At 50.0% G+C, this 26125-nt stretch overlaps 1 protein-coding gene across 3 annotated transcripts in view; it reads left to right on the forward strand.

The window, feature by feature from the left end:
- Nucleotides 1–26125, forward strand: part of LOC138566124 (zinc finger protein 282-like) — a 200676-nt gene that overhangs the window by 3294 nt on the left and 171257 nt on the right. For all 3 annotated transcript variants that reach the window (XM_069643126.1, XM_069643125.1, XM_069643124.1), the window contains exon 2: nucleotides 19239–19359. In XM_069643126.1, coding sequence (XP_069499227.1) covers nucleotides 19239–19359 — 121 coding nt within the window. The remainder of the gene's footprint in view (nucleotides 1–19238; nucleotides 19360–26125) is intronic.

Here is a 26125-nt window from a genome sequence, read left to right on the forward strand (position 1 = left end):
GAGCTGCCATGCAGGGGGTCCCTGAGGTGGGCGAGCATGAGGAGCTGCCATGCAGGGGGTCCCTGAGGAGCTGCCATGCAGGGGGTCCCTGAGGTGGGAGAGCATGAGGAGCTGCCATGCAGGGGGTCCCTGAGGAGCTGCCATGCAGGGGGTCCCTGAGGAAGAGGAGCACTAGGAGCTGCCATGCAGGGGGTCCCTGAGGAAGAGGAGCATGAGGAGCTGCCATGCAGGGGGTCCCTGAGGAGCTGCCATGCAGGGTGTCCCTGAGGAGCTGCCATGCAGGGGGTCCCTGAGGTGGGCGAGCATGAGGAGCTGCCATGCAGGGGGTCCCTGAGGAGCTGCCATGCAGGGGGTCCCTGAGGTGGGCGAGCATGAGGAGCTGCCATGCAGGGGGTCCCTGAGGAGCTGCCATGCAGGGGGTCCCTGAGGTGGGAGAGCATGAGGAGCTGCCATGCAGGGGGTCCCTGAGGAAGAGGAGCATGAGGAGCTGCCATGCAGGGGGTCCCTGAGGAGCTGCCATGCAGGGGGTCCCTGAGGTGGGCGAGCATGAGGAGCTGCCATGCAGGGGGTCCCTGAGGAGCTGCCATGCAGGGGGTCCCTGAGGTGGGCGAGCATGAGGAGCTGCCATGCAGGGGGTCCCTGAGGAGCTGCCATGCAGGGGGTCCCAGAGGTGGGAGAGCATGAGGAGCTGCCATGCAGGGGGTCCCTGAGGAGCTGCCATGCAGGGGGTCCCTGAGGAAGAGGAGCACTAGGAGCTGCCATGCAGGGGGTCCCTGAGGAAGAGGAGCATGAGGAGCTGCCATGCAGGGGGTCCCTGAGGAGCTGCCATGCAGGGGGTCCCTGAGGTGGGCGAGCATGAGGAGCTGCCATGCAGGGGGTCCCTGAGGAGCTGCCATGCAGGGGGTCCCTGAGGAGCTGCCATGCAGGGGGTCCCTGAGGTGGGCGAGCATGAGGAGCTGCCATGCAGGCGGTCCCTGAGGAGCTGCCATGCAGGGGGTCCCTGAGGTGGGAGAGCATGAGGAGCTGCCATGCAGGGGGTCCCTGAGGAGCTGCCATGCAGGGGGTCCCTGAGGAAGAGGAGCATGAGGAGCTGTCATGCAGGGGGTCCCTGAGGAGCTGCCATGCAGGGGGTCCCTGAGGTGGGCGAGCATGAGGAGCTGCCATGCAGGGGGTCCCTGAGGAGCTGCCATGCAGGGGGTCCCTGAGGTGGGCGAGCATGAGGAGCTGCCATGCAGGGGGTCCCTGAGGAGCTGCCATGCAGGGGGTCCCTGAGGTGGGCGAGCATGAGGAGCTGCCATGCAGGGGGTCCCTGAGGAGCTGCCATGCAGGGGGTCCCTGAGGAAGAGGAGCACTAGGAGCTGCCATGCAGGGGGTTCCTGAGGAAGAGGAGCATGAGGAGCTGCCATGCAGGGGGTCCCTGAGGAGCTGCCATGCAGGGGGTCCCTGAGGAAGAGGAGCATGAGGAGCTGCCATGCAGGGGGTCCCTGAGGAGCTGCCATGCAGGGGGTCCCTGAGGTGGGAGAGCATGAGGAGCTGCCATGCAGGGGGTCCCTGAGGAGCTGCCATGCAGGGGGTCCCTGAGGTGGGCGAGCATGAGGAGCTGCCATGCAGGGGGTCCCTGAGGAGCTGCCATGCAGGGGGTCCCTGAGGTGGGAGAGCATGAGGAGCTGCCATGCAGGGGGTCCCTGAGGAGCTGCCATGCAGGGGGTCCCTGAGGAAGAGGAGCATGAGGAGCTGCCATGCAGGGGGTCCCTGAGGAGCTGCCATGCAGGGGGTCCCTGAGGTGGGCGAGCATGAGGAGCTGCCATGCAGGGGGTCCCTGAGGAGCTGCCATGCAGGGGGTCCCTGAGGTGGGAGAGCATGAGGAGCTGCCATGCAGGGGGTCCCTGAGGAGCTGCCATGCAGGGGGTCCCTGAGGAAGAGGAGCACTAGGAGCTGCCATGCAGGGGGTCCCTGAGGAAGAGGAGCATGAGGAGCTGCCATGCAGGGGGTCCCTGAGGAGCTGCCATGCAGGGGGTCCCTGAGGAGCTGCCATGCAGGGGGTCCCTGAGGTGGGCGAGCATGAGGAGCTGCCATGCAGGGGTCCCTGAGGAGCTGCCATGCAGGGGGTCCCTGAGGTGGGCGAGCATGAGGAGCTGCCATGCAGGGGGTCCCTGAGGAGATGCCATGCAGGGGGTCCCTGAGGAGCTGCCATGCAGGGGGTCCCTGAGGAGCTGCCATGCAGGGGGTCCCTGAGGAAGAGGAGCTGCCATGCAGGGGGTCCCTGAGGTGGGCGAGCATGAGGAGCTGCCATGCAGGGGGTCCCTGAGGAGCTGCCATGCAGGGGGTCCCTGAGGTGGGCGAGCATGAGGAGCTGCCATGCAGGGGGTCCCTGAGGAGCTGCCATGCAGGGGGTCCCTGAGGTGGGAGAGCATGAGGAGCTGCCATGCAGGGGGTCCCTGAGGAGCTGCCATGCCGGGGGTCCCTGAGAAAGAGGAGCACTAGGAGCTGCCATGCAGGGGGTCCCTGAGGAAGAGGAGCATGAGGAGCTGCCATGCAGGGGGTCCCTGAGGAGCTGCCATGCAGGGGGTCCCTGAGGTGGGCGAGCATGAGGAGCTGCCATGCAGGGGGTCCCTGAGGAGCTGCCATGCAGGGGGTCCCTGAGGAGCTGCCATGCAGGGGGTCCCTGAGGAAGAGGAGCACTAGGAGCTGCCATGCAGGGGGTCCCTGAGGTGGGAGAGCATGAGGAGCTGCCATGCAGGGGGTCCCTGAGGAGCTGCCATGCAGGGGGTCCCTGAGGAAGAGGAGCACTAGGAGCTGCCATGCAGGGGGCCCCTGAGGAAGAGGAGCATGAGGAGCTGCCATGCAGGGGGTCCCTGAGGAAGAGGAGCACTAGGAGCTGCCATGCAGGGGGTCCCTGAGGAAGAGGAGCATGAGGAGCTGCCATGCAGGGGGTCCCTGAGGAGCTGCCATGCAGGGGGTCCCTGAGGAGCTGCCATGCAGGGGGTCCCTGAGGAGCTGCCATGCAGGGGGTCCCTGAGGAAGAGGAGCATGAGGAGCTACCATGCAGGGGGTCCCTGAGGAGCTGCCATGCAGGGGGTCCCTGAGGAAGAGTAGCATGAGGAGCTACCATGCAGGTGGTCCCTGAGGAGCTGCCATGCAGGGGGTCCCTGAGGTGGGAGAGCATGAGGAGCTGCCATGCAGGGGGTCCCTGAGGAGCTGCCATGCAGGGGGTCCCTGAGGAAGAGGAGCACTAGGAGCTGCCATGCAGGGGGTTCCTGAGGAAGAGGAGCATGAGGAGCTGCCATGCAGGGGGTCCCCGAGGAAGAGGAGCTTGAGGAGCTGCCATGCAGGGGGTCCCCGAGGAAGAGGAGCTTGAGGAGCTGCCATGCAGGGGGCCCCTGAGGGGGGGCGAGCATGAGGAGCAGCCATGCAGGGGATCCCTGAGGTGGGAGAGCATGAGGAGCTGCCATGCAGGGGGTCCCTGAGGGGGGAGAGCATGAGGAGCTGCCATGCAGGTGGTTCCTGAGGAGCTGCCATGCAGGGGGTCCCTGAGGTGGGAGAGTATGAGGAGCTGCCATGCAGGGGGTCCCTGAGGAGCTGCCATGCAGGGGGTCCCTGAGGAGCTGCCATGCAGGGGGTCCCTGAGGTGGGAGAGCATGAGGAGCTGCCATGCAGGGGGTCCCTGAGGAGCTGCCATGCAGGGGGTCCCTGAGGAAGAGGAGCACTAGGAGCTGCCATGCAGGGGGTTCCTGAGGAAGAGGAGCATGAGGAGCTGCCATGCAGGGGGTCCCTGAGGGGGGCGAGCATGAGGAGCAGCCATGCAGGGGATCCCTGAGGTGGGAGAGCATGAGGAGCTGCCATGCAGGGGGTCCCTGAGGGGGGAGAGCATGAGGAGCTGCCATGCAGGGGGTTCCTGAGGTGGGAGAGCATGAGGAGCTGCCATGCATGGGGTCCCTGAGGTGGGAGAGCATGAGGAGCTGCCATACAGGGCGTCCCTGAGGAAGAGGAGCATGAGGAGCTGCCATGCAGGGGGTCCCTGAGGGGAGAGAGCATGGGGAGCTGCCATGCAGGGGGTCCCTGAGGGGAGAGAGCATGGGGAGCTGCCATGCAGGGGGTCCCTGAGGGGGGAGAGCATGAGGAGCTGCCATGCAGGGGGTCCCTGAGGAGCTGCCATGCAGGGGGTCCCTGAGGAAGAGGAGCACGAGGAGCTGCAATGCATGGGTTCCCTGAGGAGCTGCCATGCAGGGGGTCCCTGAGGAGCTGCCATGCAGGGGGTCCCTGAGGAAGAGCATGAGGAGCTGCCATGCAGGGGGTCCCTGAGGAAGAGCATGAGGAGCTGCCATGCATGGGTTCCCTGAAGAGCTGCCATGCAGGAGGTCCCTGAGGAGCTGCCATGCAGGGGGTCCCTGAGGAAGAGGAGCACGAGGAGCTGCCATGCAGGGGTTCATGAGGGGGGAGAGCATGAGGAGCTGCCATGCAGGGGGTCCCTGAGGGGGGAGAGCATGAGGAGCTGCCATGCAGGGGGTCCCTGAGGAAGAGGAGCATGAGGAGCTGCCATGCAGGGGGTCCCTGAGGGGGGAGAGCATGAGGAGCTGCCATGCAGGCGGTCCCTGAGGAAGAGGAGCACGAGGAGCTGCCATGCAGGAGGTCCCTGGGGAGCTGCCATGCAGGGGGTCCCTGAGGAAGAGGAGCATGAGGAGCTACCATGCAGGGGGTCCCTGAGATGGGAGAGCATGAAGAGCTACCATGCAGGGGGCCCCTGAAGAGCTGCCATGCAGAGGGTCCCTGAGGCGGGAGAGCATGAGGAGCTGCCATGCAGGGGGTGCCTGAGGCGGGAGAGCATGAAAAGCTGCCATGCAGGGAGATATAGAAAGCTTAATAAAAGTATCATCCTGATTACTTCTGGATTGCAATTATTTGAAAAAGGAATTCCTGCCTAGCACTCCCACACATGCCTTTGGCACTCAAGAGTGGAGGAGATGATTACTGCTGCACTTTCTCTCGATTAGCACTTGAAGTGAAAAGAGACAAGAGGGTAAAGAGAGGAATGTAGGGCGGGCTGTGCCTTCATTAAAGAGGGCAACTTAACTAGCTAACTTTGCTACACAAGTGTCCATTTGTTTAGCAAGCCTACAGAATTGCATAGCAAATTGCTGTGCGACGCCGCTTATTTTATGCCTTGAGAGAAGTTGGAGTCCAGGGATATTGATCATATTGAGTTTTGTCACCCAGAGAGGTGTGATATGGTTATGCTAACAGTTAAAGCACGTTCAATTAGAGGGGGCATATGCTCAGTTATTGATGAAATCTGCCAGAGAGGTTGTGATGTGTATAAAACAGAGGGCTACCCATTGTACCAAACTAGAGCGTATCCTAGAGATGAATTGATGTATTCCACCCAGAATTTCAATCTCCCAGAGGCTCCATCAAAGGAAATCCCATATGGGAGCAAGAGGAAGGGAGGATCTGAGATGGCTGGGTTTGAAAAGCAGAGCGATTGGCTTTGGTTCCCCAGATTGCAGGCTGTCGTGACGAGGGAAACTGAGCAGAGGGCTGTTTTTTAGCCTTTGCTCATTGAATACTCAGGGACACCAACACTTGTTCAATCCTGGTGAGCCTTGTCATTTCCTAAGACAATTTGAGCCAGTGTTGATACAGGTAAACCTTTTGTCCAAAAACCCTATTATGGATGGATATTTATTTTTTATTTATTTATTACATTTGGTTACACGGCCAAACCCTTGGGTGTCATGGCGTAAGTTGCATATATCTTTGTTAACAAGTAAAGGTTACATACAAAATGTTTCCAGTTTTACATACATATAGTGGCCAGTCTACTTTCAAAAATTGCAAGCATTTAGTAGGCCGCGTGGTATGTATGGCTTGGGTGTCATTGTTCTTTGCAGTGAGTAGTCTAGGTTGCTAAGAGGGTGACCCAGTCCGCTGAGGAACTGGTGATAAGTTATTGGAATTTGTTAAATAGCCACGTTTTGAGTAGCTTTTTGAACTTGGGTAAAGAAGCTTCGTTGGACTGGTAGGGGAGGAGTGAATTCCAGATGCGGGGGGCTGCAATGGGGAAGCTAGTGTTGCCTGCTCTTGAGGATGTGCAGCGAGGGATGAGGAGCTGGGTGTTGGCACTGGATCTGAGTAGTCTGGGTGAGGTTTTGCGTGTGATGCAGCCATTAAGATCGCTGGGGGCGGCATCAAATTGGCATTTGTGGGTAGTGGTGAGTGTTTTGTGGAGAATTCTTGCGTGTACTGGGAGCCAGTGTGCATCTCTTCTGTGTTGTGCGATATGTTCTCTTCTTTTAATGCCCAGTGCTGCGCTGAGGGCTTTGTTTGGTAAGGTTGTTTTTGTGGTACCTAGTAATGGGATGTTGCAGTAATCTATTTTAGTTAGAATGAGGGCTCCAGCGAGGGTGAGGCAGTTGCCTGTAGTAAGGAGGGGCCTGTTTAGGGTAATGAGTTTGCTGGTGTAGGATGTCGAGGGGGCGAGCGCACTGATATGGGACTTCAGGGTGAGGTTGGAGTCGAGGTGCACTCCTAGTGTTTTGACTTTGTGGGAAATGGTGATGGAAGTGCCATCGATCAGGATGGAAGTGTAGTCTGGGTGAAGTTTGCTGAGTCTGGCCGGAGAACCGATTATGAGGATCTCAGTTTTTTCTCCATTGAGGCAGATATTGTTTTTTGCCATCCAGTTTTGAATAAGTGAATAGATAGTGTTGATGGTGGCTGTGTCTTGTTCCAGGTTGCCTGTGATGGGGATGAGGATCTGTGTCATCAGCAAAGTTTGTATAAATTACTCCCATGGCATCTAATGCTGCGAAGAGTAATTTGGTGTAGGCATTGTATACGGTGGGGGAGAAGCAAGAGCCTTGTGGTACCCCTAGTAGTACAGGGATGGGGTCTGCTGCTACTTCTCCTAGGGTGACTCTTGAGGTGCGGTCTGAGAGGAAAGATTTTATCCAGTTAGTGGCCTTCTGGGAGAAATGGAAATTGGTGGTGAGTGTTTGGCATAGCTTGCTGTGATCAACCAAGTCGAACGCCGCTTAGAGGTCTAGGAGTAATAGGATGCCTAGTTTACCAGAATCACTGATCGCATCCATCTGTTTTTTAAATCCAGGAGGGCCGTTTCAGTACTGTGGTTGGCGAGGAAGCCTGATTGTTTTTCCCCTAGTAAGTGGTTTTGTTCGAGGTGTGCTTGTACTTGTGTTTAGGCTATTTTATCGATGATTTTGAGGAGGAATGGCACTGTTGTTGTTGGCCTGTAATTGGTGGGGATGGTAGGGTCTAGTGATGGTTTTTTGAGAAGGGGTGTGACCCAGGCTCCTTTGTTAGCTGCTGGTATGTGGCTGGAATTGAAGGACTCCTTTACAAAGCTGGTGACAGTTGGCGCTAGTATAGTGGCGCAGTTCTTTATGACTTTGGCTTGGGTGCTGTCACCTTTACAGTTGGATGGTTTAAGTGAAGCTATAGTTTTGAGGACTTGCTCTGTAACATATATGATATATATAACATGCCAACAACTGACAGTGTGGGACAATGGATCGCCTGAAAGGTGGCCTACTGTTAGGTTTTCAAAGTGACCTCATTGGGTCTGTGAAGGTCATTGATGAGAAATCAATGTAGTGAATTCTGGCAGTGCATGCCACCTGGAAGGGCGAGTTATCCCTCATGCTTGTGATTAATGTATACTGTAGCTATGCTGAAAAATCCCAAAAGGTAGTATCATAGCGGGTGATGTTCATGTGAATTGTTTGGACTGCTCTTCTTATGTTGATTATCAAGGACATTTAAAACATCCCATTGCACAAGACTCGAAAGGCATGAAATGGAGGGTCTTTTTTGATGATTGGAATTTAGCTGATTTATCTCTCAGAAACAAGCGGGTACACAGTCTCTCAAATACCTGGGGAATTGGCTCTAAAGCATCTATGATTGATTTCATTTTCGCTTCGGAAGACTTGGAGACGAAAGCTCATGCCTATGAGGTTTGCATTGGCTACCCTAGGGACCATTCTCAATTGACAGTCGTGTTCTCATTGGTATCCTTTTTGCCAACTTTTATAGAAAATTCCTTTAGGCCGACAAGCTTAAAAGACCCAAATAACAGGACAGACTATAACCCATTGTTGCAACAAGTCAAAGGAGAGTGCAGACGAGATGTAAAAAAAGTGCAAGCGGTTAGGTAGACTTTTCCCTCATTATGACGAAGAGCAGAACAAATTATAAAACAGAAATACAATTAAAGCAATGCTTTACCAAAGGGATATCGAAAAACGGATCCACACTATAATTTGAGAAGAAGGATCTAAATTACTGGAAACTGCTAAAACAAAGCAAAATAAGGCAATGGGCCTCATTACAGGTCGGGCGGTCCGGAATTAACAGTGGCGGTAAACCCGCTGCCACTGTTAATTACGGACCGCCCAATCCCGAGTCCTGCAGGCGGGAGGTGATCTTCCCGCCAGGTCTGACCTGGCGGGTTGAACACCACCCGCCTGCAGGCGGACGTGGAAACACCGGCACCATCACCACATGGTGCCGGTGTTTCCGTGGTCCCCATTCCCATTGAGTCTCATAGGACTCAATGGGAATTCGATTTACCGAATTCCGCCTCCAGAATTCTCGGGACACCAGGGTCGAAATGGTAATACGAGCCCAGCGGTAACCAGGTGGTTTTACCGCCGGACTCGTAATGAGGCCCAATATGTTTTACAATCTAACCCAATCTCAGAGCAAAACTGGATTGCACATGTTACAGAACTGTACAGTCAACCCAAAGATGCTCTTACAAAGTGGGATAGTTTAAAAATGGTAGATTGGGTTATTCTGCTTTCGGAATCACTGATTGACAACAGGATTCTTAAGCAAAGCTGCTCTAGGGCACCGGGTCCAAATGGACTATGCAATATGCGGATTAAAGCCCACCCAGAATTATGTGCTGAAGTTCTGTATGGGTATTTTCAGTCAGTTGTACACCTGAAACAAATACCGACCTCGTGGAAGGGAGTTCATATCATTCCTATTTTTGAGAAAGGAGCAAGAGCTGCCCCAGAAAACTATTGCGTGATTGAACGCTGACACAAAGATTTTTGGATCAGCTCTACTCTCGTCCCTTGAAGATTGGGCTAATAATGGGGGCATTCTGAAGCCAAACCAATTGGGATTTGGGAAAGATGTGGGAACAAATGTTGCTGGCTGGGTTCTATATCATCCAGCGTCTTGCTTGGGAAGGCGTCTACAAGGAAGTATATGTACTTTCTGTGGACCTATCCCCAGCTTTTGATAGGGTCAATAGGAATACGTTATGGAAGCCAGAGGGCCTCTTAGCCCCACTGATCCTACTCCATGAACAATCTACCCTTAGGGTCAGGATGAACGGTGAGGGAGTGTTGTCGGCTGAAATTAAGACCAGTAGTGGAGTTTAACACGGATGCAAATTGGCGCCTTTTTATTTAATGCATGTTTGGTGGATTGAGGTGCCTACCTTAAATCGGCGTCTCTTGTCGCCCCTAAGGTTCTGGGAACCAGCATTCACTGGGTAACCTGTGCTGACGCCACAAATCTGCCTGACTGTACGAAGGTGGGCATGCAGGAAAACCCAACTAATAACACTGGCAGCAGGGAATCTCTGTGCTTGGGCAGGGGGAAAGGTTGTAGAGGTAGTTCGCTTGAAATATCTGGGTTATGACCTCCTGATGGAGGGTTTCTACAATAAGGCCACAATGGCAGTCTCCCAGATGTGAAATGTTAACTTTAGGTTTGGAAAATGTTCAATCATTCCATTCCTAATGTTTTATAAGGGAAAGAGTGTGCCTATGCTCACGTATGGGGCAGAAATCCACCATAGTCTCTTAGGCGAGGATTTCTGCCAACTGGAAAAAAGGGCTAAGGCTCCCTATGGCAATTCCAATCAGTGTCATTAGATATGAGCTTGGCCTCTTGTCATTGGAAGCCCATATTATCTGAAAAATAATTTTCACCCCCTCTTTTACGCTGTTTGTGGATTTTAATGAAAGGGAGATCCCTCTAAAAAGTATATTGGTGTCCTGCACAGTTAGTAGACTGGAGGAATGGGGTCTGGACGTGGTGGACTGCACAGTTAGTATACTGGAGGAATGGGATCTGGACGTGGTGGACTGCATAGTTAGTAGACTGGAGGAATGGGGTCTGGACGTGGTGGACTGCACAGGTAGTAGACTGGAGGAATGGGGTCTGGATGTGGTGGACTGCACAGGTAGACTGGAGGAATGGGGTCTGGACGCGGTGGACTGCACAGGTAGACTGGAGGAAAGGGATCTGGACGTGGTGGACTGCACAGTTAGTAGACTGGAGGAATGGGGTCTGGACGTGGTGGACTGCACAGTTAGTAGACTGAAGGAATGGGGTCTGGACGCGGTGGACTGAACAGTTAGTAGACTGGAGGAAAGGGATCTGGACGTGGTGGACTGCACAGTTAGTAGACTGGAGGAATGGGGTCTGGACGTGGTGGACTGCACAGTTAGTAGACTGGAGGAATGGGGTCTGGACGTGGTGGACTGCACAGTTAGTAGACTGGAGGAAAGGGGCTCGGATGTGGTGGACTGCACAGTTAGTAGACTGGAGGAATGGGGTCTGGACGCGGTGGACTGCACAGTTAGACTGGAGGAATGGGGTCTGGATGTGGTGGACTGCACCGTTAGTAGACTGGAGGAAAGGGATCTGGACGTGGTGGACTGCACCATTAGTAGACTGGAGGAATAGGGTCTGGATGTGGTGGACTGCACAGTTAGTAGACTGGAGGAATGGGGTCTGGACGTGGTGGACTGCACAGTTAGTAGACTGGAGGAATGGGGTCTGGACGTGGTGGACTGCACAGTTAGTAGACCGGAGGAATGGGGTCTGGACGTGGTGGACTGCACAGTTAGTAGACTGGAGGAAAGGGGCTCGGACGTGGTGGACTGCACAGTAGTAGACTGGAGGAACGGGATCTGGCCGGAACTCTCATAAATTGTCTCTCCAGAAGATGCAAACAAAAAGTTCTGGAGAGCGGACTGGTGCAGAACCTGCGCTAAGGTAGGTTCTTATGAGGGAAATCAAAACTTAAGTTGGGGCCAAAAAAGATTGGGATTGTGTGCAGTCCCTGTGTAAATACCTGTCATGGAAGGTGGGGTTAAAGGTTACTCCGATTCAGACTGGACATCCTGCCAACTAAGTTAAATTATGCTGAATGGAAAAAAGAAGAGGTACGGACTGATAGGTGTAGACACTGCTGCAAAGCTGGGGAACCACTCAACTCCTCCTTCTGGAACACCAAGCATTGATGATGGGTGTAGACACTGCAGCATCGCTGGGGAACCACTCGACACCTCCTTCTAGAACGCAAAGCATTGATGATGGGTGTAGACACTGCAGCATCACTGGGGAACCACTCGACACCTCCTTCTAGAACGCAAAGCATTGGTGATAGGCATAGAGACTGCAGCATAGCTGGGGAACCACTCGACACCTCCTTCTAGAACGCGCAGCATTGATGATGGGTGTAGACACTGCAGCATCGCTGGGGAACCACTCGACACCTCCTTCTAGAATGCGAAGCATTGATGATGGGTGTAGACACTGCAGCATCGCTGGGGAACCACTCGACGACACCTTCTAGAATGCGCAGCATTGATGATGGGTGTAGACACTGCAGCATCGCTGGGGAACCACTCGACACCTCCTTCTAGAACGCAAAGCATTGATGATGGGTGTAGACACCGCAGCATCGCTGGGGAACCACTCGACACCTCCTTCTAGAACGCGAAGCATTGATGATGGGTGTAGACACCGCAGCATCGCTGGGGAACCGCTCGACACCTCCTTCTAGAACGCGAAGCATTGATGATGGGTGTAGACACCGCAGCATAGCTGGGGAACCACTCGACACCTCCTTCTAGAATGCCAAGCATTAGACACTGCAGCATAGCTGGGGAACCACTCGACACCTCCTTCTAGAACGCGAAGCATTGATGATGGGTGTAGACACCGCAGCATCGCTGGGGAACCACTCGACACATCCTTCTAGAATGCCATGCATTGATGATAGGTGTGGACACCGCAGCATCGCTGGGGAACCACTCAACACCTCCTTCTAGAATGCCAAGCATTGGTGATAGGCATAGACACTGCAGCATAGCTGGGGAACCACTCGACACCTCCTTCTAGAACGCGAAGCATTGATGATGGGTGTAGACACTGCAGCATCGCTGGGGAACCACTCGACACCTCCTTCTAGAATGCGAAGCATTGATGATGGGTGTAGACACTGCAGCATCGCTGGGGAACCACTCGACACCTCCTTCTAGAACGCAAAGCATTGATGATGGGTGTAGACACTGCAGCATCGCTGGGGAACCACTCGACACCTCCTTCTAGAACGCAAAGCATTGGTGATAGGCATAGAGACTGCAGCATAGCTGGGGAACCACTCGACACCTCCTTCTAGAACGCGCAGCATTGATGATGGGTGTAGACACTGCAGCATCGCTGGGGAACCACTCGACACCTCCTTCTAGAATGCGAAGCATTGATGATGGGTGTAGACACTGCAGCATCGCTGGGGAACCACTCGACGACACCTTCTAGAATGCGCAGCATTGATGATGGGTGTAGACACTGCAGCATCGCTGGGGAACCACTCGACACCTCCTTCTAGAACGCGAAGCATTGATGATGGGTGTAGACACCGCAGCATCGCTGGGGAACCGCTCGACACCTCCTTCTAGAACGCGAAGCATTGATGATGGGTGTAGACACCGCAGCATAGCTGGGGAACCACTCGACACCTCCTTCTAGAATGCCAAGCATTAGACACTGCAGCATAGCTGGGGAACCACTCGACACCTCCTTCTAGAACGCGAAGCATTGATGATGGGTGTAGACACCGCAGCATCGCTGGGGAACCACTCGACACATCCTTCTAGAATGCCATGCATTGATGATAGGTGTGGACACCGCAGCATCGCTGGGGAACCACTCAACACCTCCTTCTAGAATGCCAAGCATTGGTGATAGGCATAGACACTGCAGCATAGCTGGGGAACCACTCGACACCTCCTTCTAGAACGCGAAGCATTGATGATGGGTGTAGACACCGCAGCATCGCTGGGGAACCACTCGACACATCCTTCTAGAATGCCATGCATTGATGATAGGTGTGGACACCGCAGCATCGCTGGGGAACCACTCAACACCTCCTTCTAGAATGCCAAGCATTGGTGATAGGCATAGACACTGCAGCATAGCTGGGGAACCACTCGACACCTCCTTCTAGAACGCGAAGCATTGATGATGGGTGTAGACACCGCAGCATCGCTGGGGAACCACTCGACACATCCTTCTAGAATGCCATGCATTGATGATAGGTGTGGACACCGCAGCATCGCTGGGGAACCACTCAACACCTCCTTCTAGAATGCCAAGCATTGGTGATAGGCATAGACACTGCAGCATAGCTGGGGAACCACTCGACACCTCCTTCTAGAACGCGAAGCATTGATGATGGGTGTAGACACCGCAGCATCGCTGGGGAACCACTCAACACCTCCTTCTAGAACGCAAAGCATTGATAAAACGAATGAAGGTTACGGAGACGCATTTGGTGGTTATTTGGAACTTATGTTGGTCCAAGCTCCCGTTTCACCTGAGTAAACCTTTGTACCAATTATTTGCAACGTAGTGGAGTAAGGGCCCAATTGAAACGGAAAGAAGGAGTTCTATTAGGTTTTAAATGCTTTGATTTTAATTGGTGGTTTAAAAACAAAATGCTTTTACATGTTAACTCTGATGCTTGATGTAATCCTTTTGCTTGGTATATGAAATCTATGAAACATGGTATTGGAAGTAATTGTGTAAGGTTTTAACTTGTTTTAAAACTGTATGCACTGAATAAAGATGTGCAAGTATTACATGTTTGTCATCATAAACTGTCCACTAGTCTGGTTTTGTTTGACCTCTGTGCCGCTTTTGATCCTGTGGATCATTCTATTCTGCCTCCCTGCCTTTCTTCCTCACGGCTTTCTGCCTCCCTGCCTTTCTGCCTCACGGCTTTCTGCCTTTCTTCCTCACGGCTGTCTGCCTCACTGCCTTTCTTCCTCACGGCTTTCTGCCTCCCTGCCTTTCTGCCTCACGGCTTTCTGCCTTTCTTCCTCACGGCTGTCTGCCTCACTGCCTTTCTTCCTCACGGCTTTTTGCCTTTCTTCCTCCCTGCCTTTCTGCCTCCCTGCCTTTCTGCCTCCCTGCCTTACTGCCTCCCTGCCTTTCTGCCTCCCTGCCTTTCTTCCTCACGGCTGTCTGCCTCCCTGCCTTTCTTCCTCACGGCTGTCTGCCTCCCTGCCTTTCTTCCTCACGGCTGTCTGCCTCCCTGCCTTTCTTCCTCACGGCTGTCTGCCTCCCTGCCTTTCTTCCTCACGGCTGTCTGCCTCTCTGCCTCCCTGCCTTTCTGCCTCCTTGCCTTTCTGCCTCCTTGCCTTTCTGCCTCCTTGCCTTTCTTCCTCCTTGCCTTTCTTCCTCCGTGGCTTTCTCCCTCCCTGCCTTTCTTCCTCGTGCCTTTCTGCCTCCTTGCGGCTTTCTGCCTCCTTGCGGCTTTCTGCCTCCTTGCGGCTTTCTGCCTCCTTGCGGCTTTCTGCCTCCTTGCGGCTTTCTGCCTCGTGCCTTTCTGACTCCGTGGCTTTCTTCCTCGTGGCTTTCTGCCTCCTTGCCTTTCTTCCTCGCGGCTTTCTGCCTCCTTGCCTTTCTTCCTCGCGGCTTTCTGCCTCCTTGCCTTTCTTCCTCGCGGCTTTCTGCCTCCTTGCCTTTCTTCCTCGCGGCTTTCTGCCTCCTTGGCTTTCTTCCTCCTTGGCTTTCTTCCTCCTTGCGCCTTTCTTCCTCCTTGCGCCTTTCTGCCTCCTTGCGCCTTTCTGCCTCCTTGCGCCTTTCTGCCTCCTTGCGCCTTTCTGCCTCCTTGCGCCTTTCTGCCTCCTTGCGCCTTTCTGCCTCCTTGCGCCTTTCTGCTTCCGTGGCTTTCTTCCTCGTGGCTTTCTTCCTCGTGGCTTTCTTCCTCCTTGCCTTTCTGCCTCCTTGCCTTTCTTCCTCGTGGCTTTCTGCCTCCTTGCCTTTCTGGTTCTGATCTTTCACGTTTCTCACCTTACCTTCTGTTTGCCGTTCCTGATGACCCAATGTTGGGTCCCCTTCTTTTATGGAGTAAGGATTTGAAGCCCATTTCGTCTGGGAGCGCGTTTACCTTTCCTACCGCTATTGGTGACCCTCATCAGCTCTGGCCGTCTGGTCCCTCTGCCTTTCTTCAGTTATATCCAAATAACTGGAATCCCTTTCTTTCCAGCATCTTCCTCAGTGATGTACCCCTCCCCTATTAATGCCTGTTTCACAAAGCTGCACATAATTTAAACATTTTCTAACCCACTTTCACTTAGCATGATCACATCTCAAGAGTAGTTCAGGTGTGCCATTTTCAATTGTACAATAATCGATCGCTTTGTCACCTTTTCACCTTTTCTACTGCTGAATAATTGCTGTAAGGATTGGTTTGGTCCAAACGTAACTAGTGTTTTCCCCTCTATATTGTGTTGCCCCTCTCTGCAATCTGTCATCTGTTCTGTGTTTTATTTTATTTTCTGTCTAAACTTTTCATACTCTTCATCTCGTTTTTATCTCTGCTCTGTTGTATTTCCATCCCTGCCGCTTCAACCCCCAGTCTTATGCATTGTTTTCAAACGTATTCATGTTTTGACCCTCAATTTTCACCTTGATCTTAATTCTGTGCATCAACCTTCCTGTTTACGTCGCTCTGCTTCCCAGTTTCATCCTTCTTCTCACCATCCACACTGTGCTGCTTCCCAGTCTCATCTATCTTCTCACCATCCACACTGTGCTGCTTCCCAGTCTCCTCCTTCTTCTCACCATCCACACTGTGCTGCTTCCCAGTCTTATCCTTCTTCTCATCATCCACACTGTGCTGCTTCCCAGTCTCATCCTTCTTCTCACCATCCACACTGTGCTGCTTCCCAGTCTCATCCTTCTTCTCACCATCCACACTGTGCTGCTTCCCAGTCTCATCCTTCTTCTCACCATCCACACTGTGCTGCATCCCAGTCTTATCCTTCTTCTCAACATCCACACCGTGCTGCTTCCCAGTCTCCTCCTTCTTCTCACCATCCACACTGTGCTGCTTCCCAGTCTCATCCTTCTTCTCACCATCCACACTGTGCTGCTTCCCAGTCTCATCCTTCTTCTCACCATCCACACTGTGCTGCTTCCCAGTTTCATCTTTCCTCTCACCATCCATACTTTGCTTCTTCCCAGTCTCATCCTTCTTCTCACCATCCATACTTTGCTTCTTCCCAGTCTCATCCTTCTTCTCACCATCCACACTGTGCTGCTTCCCAGTTTCATCTTTCCTCTCACCATCCACACTGTGCTGCTTCCCAGTCTCCTCCTTCTTCTCAACATCCACACTGTGCTGCTTCCCAGTTTCATCTTTCCTCTCACCATCCATACTTTGCTTCTTCCCAGTCTCATCCTTCTTCTCACCATCCATACTTTGCTTCTTCCCAGTCTCATCCTTCTTCTCACCATCCACACTGTGCTGCTTCCCAGTCTCATCCTTCTTCTCACCATCCACACTGTGCTGCTTCCCAGTCTCATCCTTCTTCTCACCATCCACACTGTGCTGCTTCCCAGTCTCATCCTTCTTCTCACCATCCACACTGTGCTGCTTCCCAGTCTCATCCTTCTTCTCAACATCCACACTGTGCTGCTTCCCAGTCTCCTCCTTCTTCTCACCATCCACACTGTGCTGCTTCCCAGTCTCATCCTTCTTCTCACCATCCACACTGTGCTGCTTCCCAGTCTCATCCTTCTTCTCACCATCCACACTGTGCTGCTTCCCAGTTTCATCTTTCCTCTCACCATCCATACTTTGCTTCTTCCCAGTCTCATCCTTCTTCTCACCATCCATACTTTGCTTCTTCCCAGTCTCATCCTTCTTCTCACCATCCACACTGTGCTGCTTCCCAGTTTCATCTTTCCTCTCACCATCCACACTGTGCTGCTTCCCAGTCTCCTCCTTCTTCTCAACATCCACACTGTGCTGCTTCCCAGTTTCATCTTTCCTCTCACCATCCATACTTTGCGTCTTCCCAGTCTCATCCTTCTTCTCACCATCCATACTTTGCTTCTTCCCAGTCTCATCCTTCTTCTCACCATCCACACTGTGCTGCTTCCCAGTCTCATCCTTCTTCTCACCATCCACACTGTGCTGCTTCCCAGTCTCATCCTTCTTCTCACCATCCACACTGTGCTGCTTCCCAGTCTCATCTTTATCCTCACCATCCACACTGTGCTGCTTCCCAGTCTCATCTTTATCCTCACCATCCACACTGTGCTGCTTCCCAGTCTCATCCTTCTTCTCACCATCCACACTGTGCTGCTTCCCAGTCTCCTCCTTCTTCTCACCATCCACACTGTGCTGCTTCCCAGTCTCATCTTTCTTCTCATCATCCACACTGTGCTGTTTCCCAGTCTCCTCTTTCTTCTCACCATCCACACTTTGCTGCTTCCCAGTCTCAGCTTTCTTCTCATCATCCACACTGTGCTGCTTCCCAGTCTCATCTTTCTTCTCACCATCCACACTTTGCTGCTTCCCAGTCTCAGCTTTCTTCTCATCATCCACACTGTGCTGCTTCCCAGTTTCATCTTTCTTCTCATCATCCACACTTTGCTGCTTCCCAGTCTCCTCCTTCTTCTCACCATCCACACTGTGCTGCTTCCCAGTCTCCTCCTTCTTCTCACCATCCACACTGTGCTGCTTCCCAGTCTCATCCTTCTTCTCACCATCCACACTGTGCTGTTTCCCAGTCTCATCCTTCTTCTCAACATCCACACCGTGCTGCTTCCCAGTATCATTTTTCTTCTCACCATCCACACTGTGCTGCTTCCCAGTCTCCTCCTTCTTCTCACCATCCACACTGTGCTGCTTCCCAGTCTCATCCTTCTTCTCACCATCCACACTGTGCTGCTTCCCAGTCTCATCCTTCTTCTCACCATCCACACTGTGCTGCTTCCCAGTCTCATCCTTCTTCTCACCATCCACACTGTGCTGCTTCCCAGTCTCCTCCTTCTTCTCACCATCCACACTGTGCTGCTTCCCAGTCTCATCCTTCTTCTCACCATCCACACTGTGCTGCTTCCCAGTCTCCTCCTTCTTCTCACCATCCACACTGTGCTGCTTCCCAGTCTCATCCTTCTTCTCACCATCCACACTGTGCTGCTTCCCAGTCTCCTCCTTCTTCTCACCATCCACACTGTGCTGCTTCCCAGTCTCATCCTTCTTCTCACCATCCACACTGTGCTGCTTCCCAGTCTCCTCCTTCTTCTCACCATCCACACTGTGCTGCTTCCCAGTCTCCTCCTTCTTCTCACCATCCACACTGTGCTGCTTCCCAGTCTCATCCTTCTTCTCACCATCCACACTGTGCTGCTTCCCAGTATCATCCTTCTTCTCACCATCCACACTGTGCTGCATCCCATTCTCATCCTTCTTCTCACCATCCACACTGTGCTGTTTCCCAGTCTCATCCTTCTTCTCACCATCCACACTGTGCTGCTTCCCAGTCTCATCCTTCTTCTCACCATCCACACTGTGCTGCTTCCCAGTCTCCTCCTTCTTCTCACCATCCACACTGTGCTGCTTCCCAGTCTCATCCTTCTTCTCACCATCCACACTGTGCTGCTTCCCAGTCTCCTCCTTCTTCTCACCATCCACACTGTGCTGCTTCCCAGTCTCATCCTTCTTCTCACCATCCACACTGTGCTGCTTCCCAGTCTCATCCTTCTTCTCACCATCCACACTGTGTTGCTTCCCAGTTTCATTATTTTCAACCTTTTGCCCCACAATTCTTTACCTATTGGTTATTTATTTGTTCCTTAATTTAAAAAATATGCATCGAGATGTTATTAGTTAAAGATTCTTCCAATTAATTTTTCAGACTCGTAACTCTTGAGGATATTTTTGGATCGTCTTTCATCTAAGCTGGTCATTTTTATGTTTCATGTTGAATTCTTCATTGTAATATTTACTGCTCGCTGTTGCTTGTGTAAAGCGCTTTGGATAAAGGCGCTAGGTAAAAAATAATATAGTGAAATAAGTAAGCAAGGGGGCGGGACACCTTAAGAGTCAGTCTGATCTATACATATGCTGCGTTTCAGAGGAACTGTTGATTCTGTTTTCGGCCCAGGTTTCCTTCCACGATGCCTCCGCCTATTTCTCTGAAGAGGAGTGGAAGCTTCTACAGGAGTGGCAGAAGGAGCTTTATCGGAACGTGATGAAGGAAATCCACCAAGCATTGGTCTCTTTGGGTAAAGTTACACCACAGAACAATCACCTCTTGTAATATGGCTCTGAATCCCCTCTCCATTTGAATAATCTGAAGCACTCGTGACGGGATTCTACTCCTAATACGTATGATGATGTGATTATGTGCTAGAAAATGTGTTTTTTGTTGCTGTGTGGCGAATATAAAAATGTGAAGAATAGCACAGTGTGAGCAACCCCCCTCCTTTAATTATGCACTTCTGTAACTTACCTCACCCTCTACATCACTTTGACATTTTCTTGTGAAGTTTAACGCCAGTTTGTTTAGTGAGCAGATGCTGGGAGTTTGGTGGAGATTCCAGCGGCATCCTGACACTGAGTCCAGATAACCCCAGGATCTGTCACCTAGTTAGACAGAAGTTCAAGGTCTGAGGCAGAATCTTGCCACTGGTTATCCAAGATTTCACATTGGCCCACGAGCCATGGGTGAAGGGTCAACAAATTGAAGACTTGCCTGTGGGGATCCAGTCTGTGATGTGGTGTGTGCCCTGGCATGGCAGCTTTCAGAGAGCGGTCCTCATAATGACAGCCTGCACATCTAGCAGCGATTGTAGCTAGAGCGTGTGGAGACCCAGCATACTTGAATGCAACATGTGTGGGCACAGCAATAGTAGATGGTTTGCATAAGCAAATGTCCATAGGTACTGTTTGTGCAGACAGAGCCTCAGGCATACACATTTCTGTGTGTAAATCTAATGGGGTCATAACAGCATGTGCTGACACAAAGCTCCTAAAGGGGCTGATCAAAAAGGTCAGGAGCTAAGAGACAAGTGCAGGGGTGGTTGCATCGCACAGGGAGAAGGGTTCCAGAGCCCAGAGGATGTCATGTGAGGGAGGAGTGAATGGAAACAATGAAAACATTTAAGGTTGTTTGTAGCTCAGAAGCGAGTCTCGGTGTATGGGTAGGGAATCCCTGAGGTTTCGGATACAGAGGGAGCATCGTTGGTTTCTTCTCTTTAGTCGTTGCCTTTGAAGATTTCCCGTGGCTTGGTGTCGATGCTGAAATTGGCACAAATGGACCGGTGACTGTTAGGGAGAATTCTCTTCCAAGGCTAATTTCCCTTACCTATAGAGTCCCCCAGCAGCTTTGCCGGATTTGAAGGGTTTTTATTTTCTCCTGCTAAGAGTGAGACCCTTTTTTCCCACTCTTAGTTTGCTAGTGTGTGTTTTAGGCCATCTTGTGTGCTTATGGTCTATGGGGTTTTTTCTCACCCTCATAGGTATAATCTTTTTACATTTGTGTTCCACAGCACCCTCCGTGCCGTACCACAGGGGTGTCGTAGCGACCCCCAAACATAGACACCATACCCTGGGACTGACTACTGTCTTCCAGGGCATGTTAAGTCCCCATTGACTTTACTAGTCAATAATTATGAACAAAACCAGTACAAACCATCTTACTATGGAAGTACTGGAAAGGGTTTATAGTTTTTCCCTAGTGTTCATTTTCGAAGGGGTACCGTCCAGTCCCTTTCTCCAAAGTTTCTGGCTGGTGGCAGTGGTTACTACCGTAAATATTCGACCGTAAATATTTCCCTATGGGATTTTCCCATTGTTCGAGGCTCGAACATACCGCTGGTTTATTTTAATATTAACTTTACTCCAGTAGGTTTTTATTGCCAGATCTTTGTTAATATTTCTTTCTTGTGTCTTTCTCTGAAATCCTAACCCGAGTCGGGGATCCTTTGTTCGTCCTTTTGGCGGGGTTCTGCACAGAAGCTCTCCTTTGGGCACCACTGAGTCTGGGGTAGACAGGATGTGTGGGAGGGGGAACGATTTTATCCTATTAATTCCAGCATTGCGAGTCGTGAGAGTGGCTCTTGCTGGTACTCGTGTGATCGTGCTGCTTCCTGGAGGAGGCGGGGCTTGCGCACCACACGTGACGCATCACGTGATTTTTGAATCCTTTATTACGCTGAGACATCCACCCTCGCAGCGTTAAGCCCGGCGGAGAAAAGCCCAACGGATGTTGTGCAGCTGTTAGGCAGAGGTTAAAGGGCTGGGTAGTAGCTGTCAGGTGGCTTTGACACAAGCACAAGATCTCAGATGCTTTGATCAGAACCAAGCTGCGCCAAATGACATAGTCCTAAGACCAACGGACAATAGCGTGACATTGCATCAGCTTGTGAATAGAAACCTACCAACAATTGAGAACCTTGCAAAGAAAATACAAAACATTTTTTTCAAAAATTTTAAAAAATTAAAAGGGAAACGGAAACGAGTGGAGACTGCGGGCGAGGAGCCTTTGATCCACTCCACCAAGCTAATGTATGGTGAAACACAATTCTGAGAAGGGCGACGACCAGCCCACTCGGCATCACAGCTAGTCCAAAGAACACAGTGCAACCTGCACTTTGCAAGTGAACACACCGAAGTACCTGAAACAAAGGAAAGAGATATACCCAGCAACATCAGGGAGACCAATAGACCCGAAACAACAAAGTCATACCCCCTCAATGACACGCTCTTTAAAGCGAGGAAAAAACGCAGAATCAACCCCTCCGCATATGAAACTGCGAGGAAAAATAATGGAGACCCCAGAACCACAATCCGCATCCATCAATTCACACAGAAAAAATATAAACAAAAGTCCCCAAGACATTAATAACAAGGCGCTCAAACGAGTATTGAAAATGGAAAAAACACCAGGGAAACACCAGAGAATTGCCTCTTGGCCGTGTATAGAAGCGAAGGCGAGAGAATCCTCAACGGCGACCCAAGCCCAACAATGAAAAGCGCTGCGACTGAAGAGCAAATAAGCATACAGCCCCCTACCGATCCAAAACAATTAGAAGAGACAAGATCTAGAAGCGAAGGCGTAAGGACTACCACTGAAAAAGAAAACCCCACGCTGAAAGAAGTAATAACTGAAGATACAAAAAACATCCCGAAATTTGCCCAAGGGAAAAAAACGCAGTCGTGGAAAGAAGAGGAGAGAAACAAAAGAGAGAGCGAGCAAAAACGATCTGCCTCTCGAGAAGATAAGGACGAAAAAGAAAGAAAGAACCTTAACCCAGCAAGAAAAGCCAGCGAAAGCGCAAAAAAATGGCAATCCTTATACGAAAGTCGCAGACACTCACAACTACTAGAGACAAGGAAAAATGGACAGACAAACCCTAAAACAGCGAGACTGTCTCTAGATATAACAGAGATTGAAAACCACATGAGGGACCATGAAAGAAGAAAAGTATTTGGAAACACACCAACGTTGGGGGGGGGGGGGGGAAACTGCTACAGACATCACAACCCAAAAGTACCAAACAGAAAGCGAACAACCCCAGAATGAACAAAAAAACAAGGATAGAGAAAAAACCGAGCAAAATGTAAAAGAATGGCGGAGTGAATCTGAAGCGGAACCAAGACAGAAACAGGAACCAGTAGACAATAAATGCAGATGCAAGAGTTAGCCTCTATACCAACATCGATGCTAGATTTGCAAAACACGTTAATAACAACACAATCACTATTGCCATACATGAAGCTACAAGAATCTTTAGTAGAGTCAATAAAAGATCAAATGACTCTCATTGCATTCATTCACACGAAACAAAGCTATCTTGAACAGTGTGTGAACAGAATAATAGAGAGGCTTGAACTAGAAGGTCAAAACAGCCACCTATGGCAAACAAGACTATTCGACATAGCATGCAGCGACAGAGCCGAAAAAACAGACTTGACTCGCGCTTTAATTACAATGATGACAACAATAAATAAAGAAAAGTCTACATTGATGCACCCTTCAACACTGATTAGACCAACGAAGCCAATACAGCAACGAGAAAAGGTAGAAGAAACCGAATTACCAAAGATACTCGAAAAGCAAGAAGGAAAAAGCAATGCCACCAAAACGAAACAAACTTAATCAACCTAAGTGAAGAGCCTATCATCGAAGTTATGATAAACAAATCAACAGACGGAGAAAAGGATGACGATATGGGACCAACAGATAAGAAAATCAAACCCAAAACAAAAAGCTCAGAAACGTATGAGATCTTCTCCAAGGGAAATAAGATACCAGCAAATGGAGAAGCAGCCAAAAAGGGAATAACCCCGAAAAAAAGAAAACAAAGAGGTTCCTGGGCCTTTTTAAGAAACTTAACAATTCCCGCAAAGGACCAACAGATAAACGAGAACAGTAAACAACTGACCAGCAAAAAATCACCAACACAGAACAAACTGGAAAATAACAAAATCAAAGAAACGCCCCAAACTCCAGACTGCAACGATTACGATCCAGAAATAGAAGAGATAATCTATCGACATATACGGAAGACATGACTGAACAATCAGAAGAAGCACACATTGAAATCAGAGGCCTCCATGATCACCCTGGACCAATATGAAGAAGATCAACAATATGAAGACAGAAACCAAGAAAACTCCAGAAATAACCCTCAACGAGATATCAAAGGCAGATTGGGAAGACGAAGAAGACCCAATATCAGATCTGAATGATAAACCATTACCAACATGGAGACACGGAAATAACAAAGATAAGAATGAAGTATGCCATGAGCAAATGGGAAATGTAATAAAGCTACCAACCTTTCTCGACCCACAAAACAATCAAACAAAAAAGAAATGACAAGAAAATAAATTAAAAAGAATAGTAATGAAAAATGACAATTTGATAATGAACCGTACAAACGTCCTAAGACTGATACAAGCAATCCCAAACATGAAAGATATAACAACGAAAGACATATGCACAGTAGAATTCTTCGATGAGATAATACTGGATCAAGTGAAGATCAGTTTCACCACATGGAAAACAATGAACAGAATGATAGACAACAAATCAATCTTTGAACAACTAGGCTTTGAGCTAACGCTGATTGAAGAAATACCAAGCTTAAGAAAGGAAAAAAACACGGCAGTACTAAGCAGTAGACAGTCTGATCACAATGAAAGCATATATGCAAAGGAAGATGGCTATGAAGGCCAACGATTTGAACATGAGAACACAAAACAAATCCATAAGGCGCATCCAAAAGATAACAAAGATCACCAAAACCGGTACGAGCTGTACCAAAAATACGGAATATGGAGGCAAAAAGAGGATCCAAATATGGAAACCGAAGAAACCTTTAACCAAAGAAGATAACAATCAAAAGAAAAGAACTCTAATAACATCACCATATGTTCATGGAACTCTCGGGGACACAGCCACCTATTCAGTAGGACAAACCCAATCCTCAAAACTGCAGACATAATTTGCATACAGGAATCCTGGATGACTGAACAACCTATATGCGACGGCTATACCGTAATAATGAACCCAGCAATTCAGAAGAAAAAGGGTCGCCCATCATCTGGACTTCTAACGATAATCAAAAACGGGATAAAGTTAGACATAATAGAATATAAAAACATAAATCCATGGATGCAAATAACAATACTAAAATCTACAACAAAAAAACAAGAGACAGAATCACTAAATAAGTACCAGAGAAATGACCAGATATGGCCACTAATAAACCTGTACTGGAACCTGGTAAGCATAACAGATGAGAAATTCATAGACAATGTTCTATCAGCAATAGACTACGCCAAAGAAAAATACAAAGAGATAGAATTTATAATATGCGGCGATTTAAACATCCATATGTTCAACAAAAAAGGAGAAGAACTAGATGAAATCCATCTGACGCCCCGAGCCAAAAGCTGGAACAAAGAAATAACATGCAGGAACTTGAGAAGAACGGATAGCATCGATGCATCAACTGGAAAAATGATGGAAATCTGGGCAAGAGGCATCTCCACAGCCACAATCGATTTATATATACATGACAAAAGGTATATACGATGAATTGAGCATCTGGCAAAACATCAAAACGGAAACGAGCGATCATTACATAATGAAAAGAACATGGAACATAGAGACCATGGGTAACAAAAAAAATGGAACCAATAGAAATTGAAGTAAAAAACGGCAGAAATAGACTAAGAATTGGACAAAAAATGATAAAAGACTTGCCAAACAAAATGAACAATTCAACATTAGACGACTCAAAAAAAAAAAAAAAATTATGGATGGTTACTTCTACCGTACAGATGCCATAACAATTCCAAAGGAAGACAAACAACAAATAAACATATTCACGTGTACAATGACAAAATAATAACAAAATAAAAGGAATTGCGAACAAGAATAAAAATAATAATGAATCAAAATCTGCCTGAAAAAATTAAACAAATCAAAGCAGCTAAACAACGATATAGAAACTGGACAAAGAATAACAAAGCCTTAATTATGCAAGAGGACGTGGAGAAGATGCTACAGACACTAAAAAAGCGGAACACGAGACAACTATGGGCACTATTACACTATTACACGACCAAACTCAAATACAAACTTCAATGGTAACTGACGTATCCGAGGCAAGATGGACGACCTACTTCACAGGGATATACGGAAACAAGACGTCAAAAGAAAAAACCGACAGAACCAAAAACGTAACATGGCAATGGGAACGGGATCCGGAAGATATACAAAAGGCAATTAGTTCCCTTAATGTCTCTAGAGCCCCAGGTCCGGACGGGCTGTCAAATATGGTAATCAAACAGAACCCAGAAATCTGGGGAAAAATATGCGAGTCCATATTTGGGATCATGCAGAGCACCAAATTAATCCCAAATACATGGAAGGAAGCAACAATAATACCCATATTCAAGCATGGATCTACAAAAGTACCACAAAACTATAGACCTCTAGCCTTACTTGATCCCATGGGGAGGATATTTGCCAAA

This window comes from Ambystoma mexicanum, chromosome 2p, assembly GCF_040938575.1.
Source record: "Ambystoma mexicanum isolate Mex_15411 chromosome 2p, UKY_AmexF1_1, whole genome shotgun sequence".
NCBI classification, from domain to species: domain Eukaryota; kingdom Metazoa; phylum Chordata; class Amphibia; order Caudata; family Ambystomatidae; genus Ambystoma; species Ambystoma mexicanum.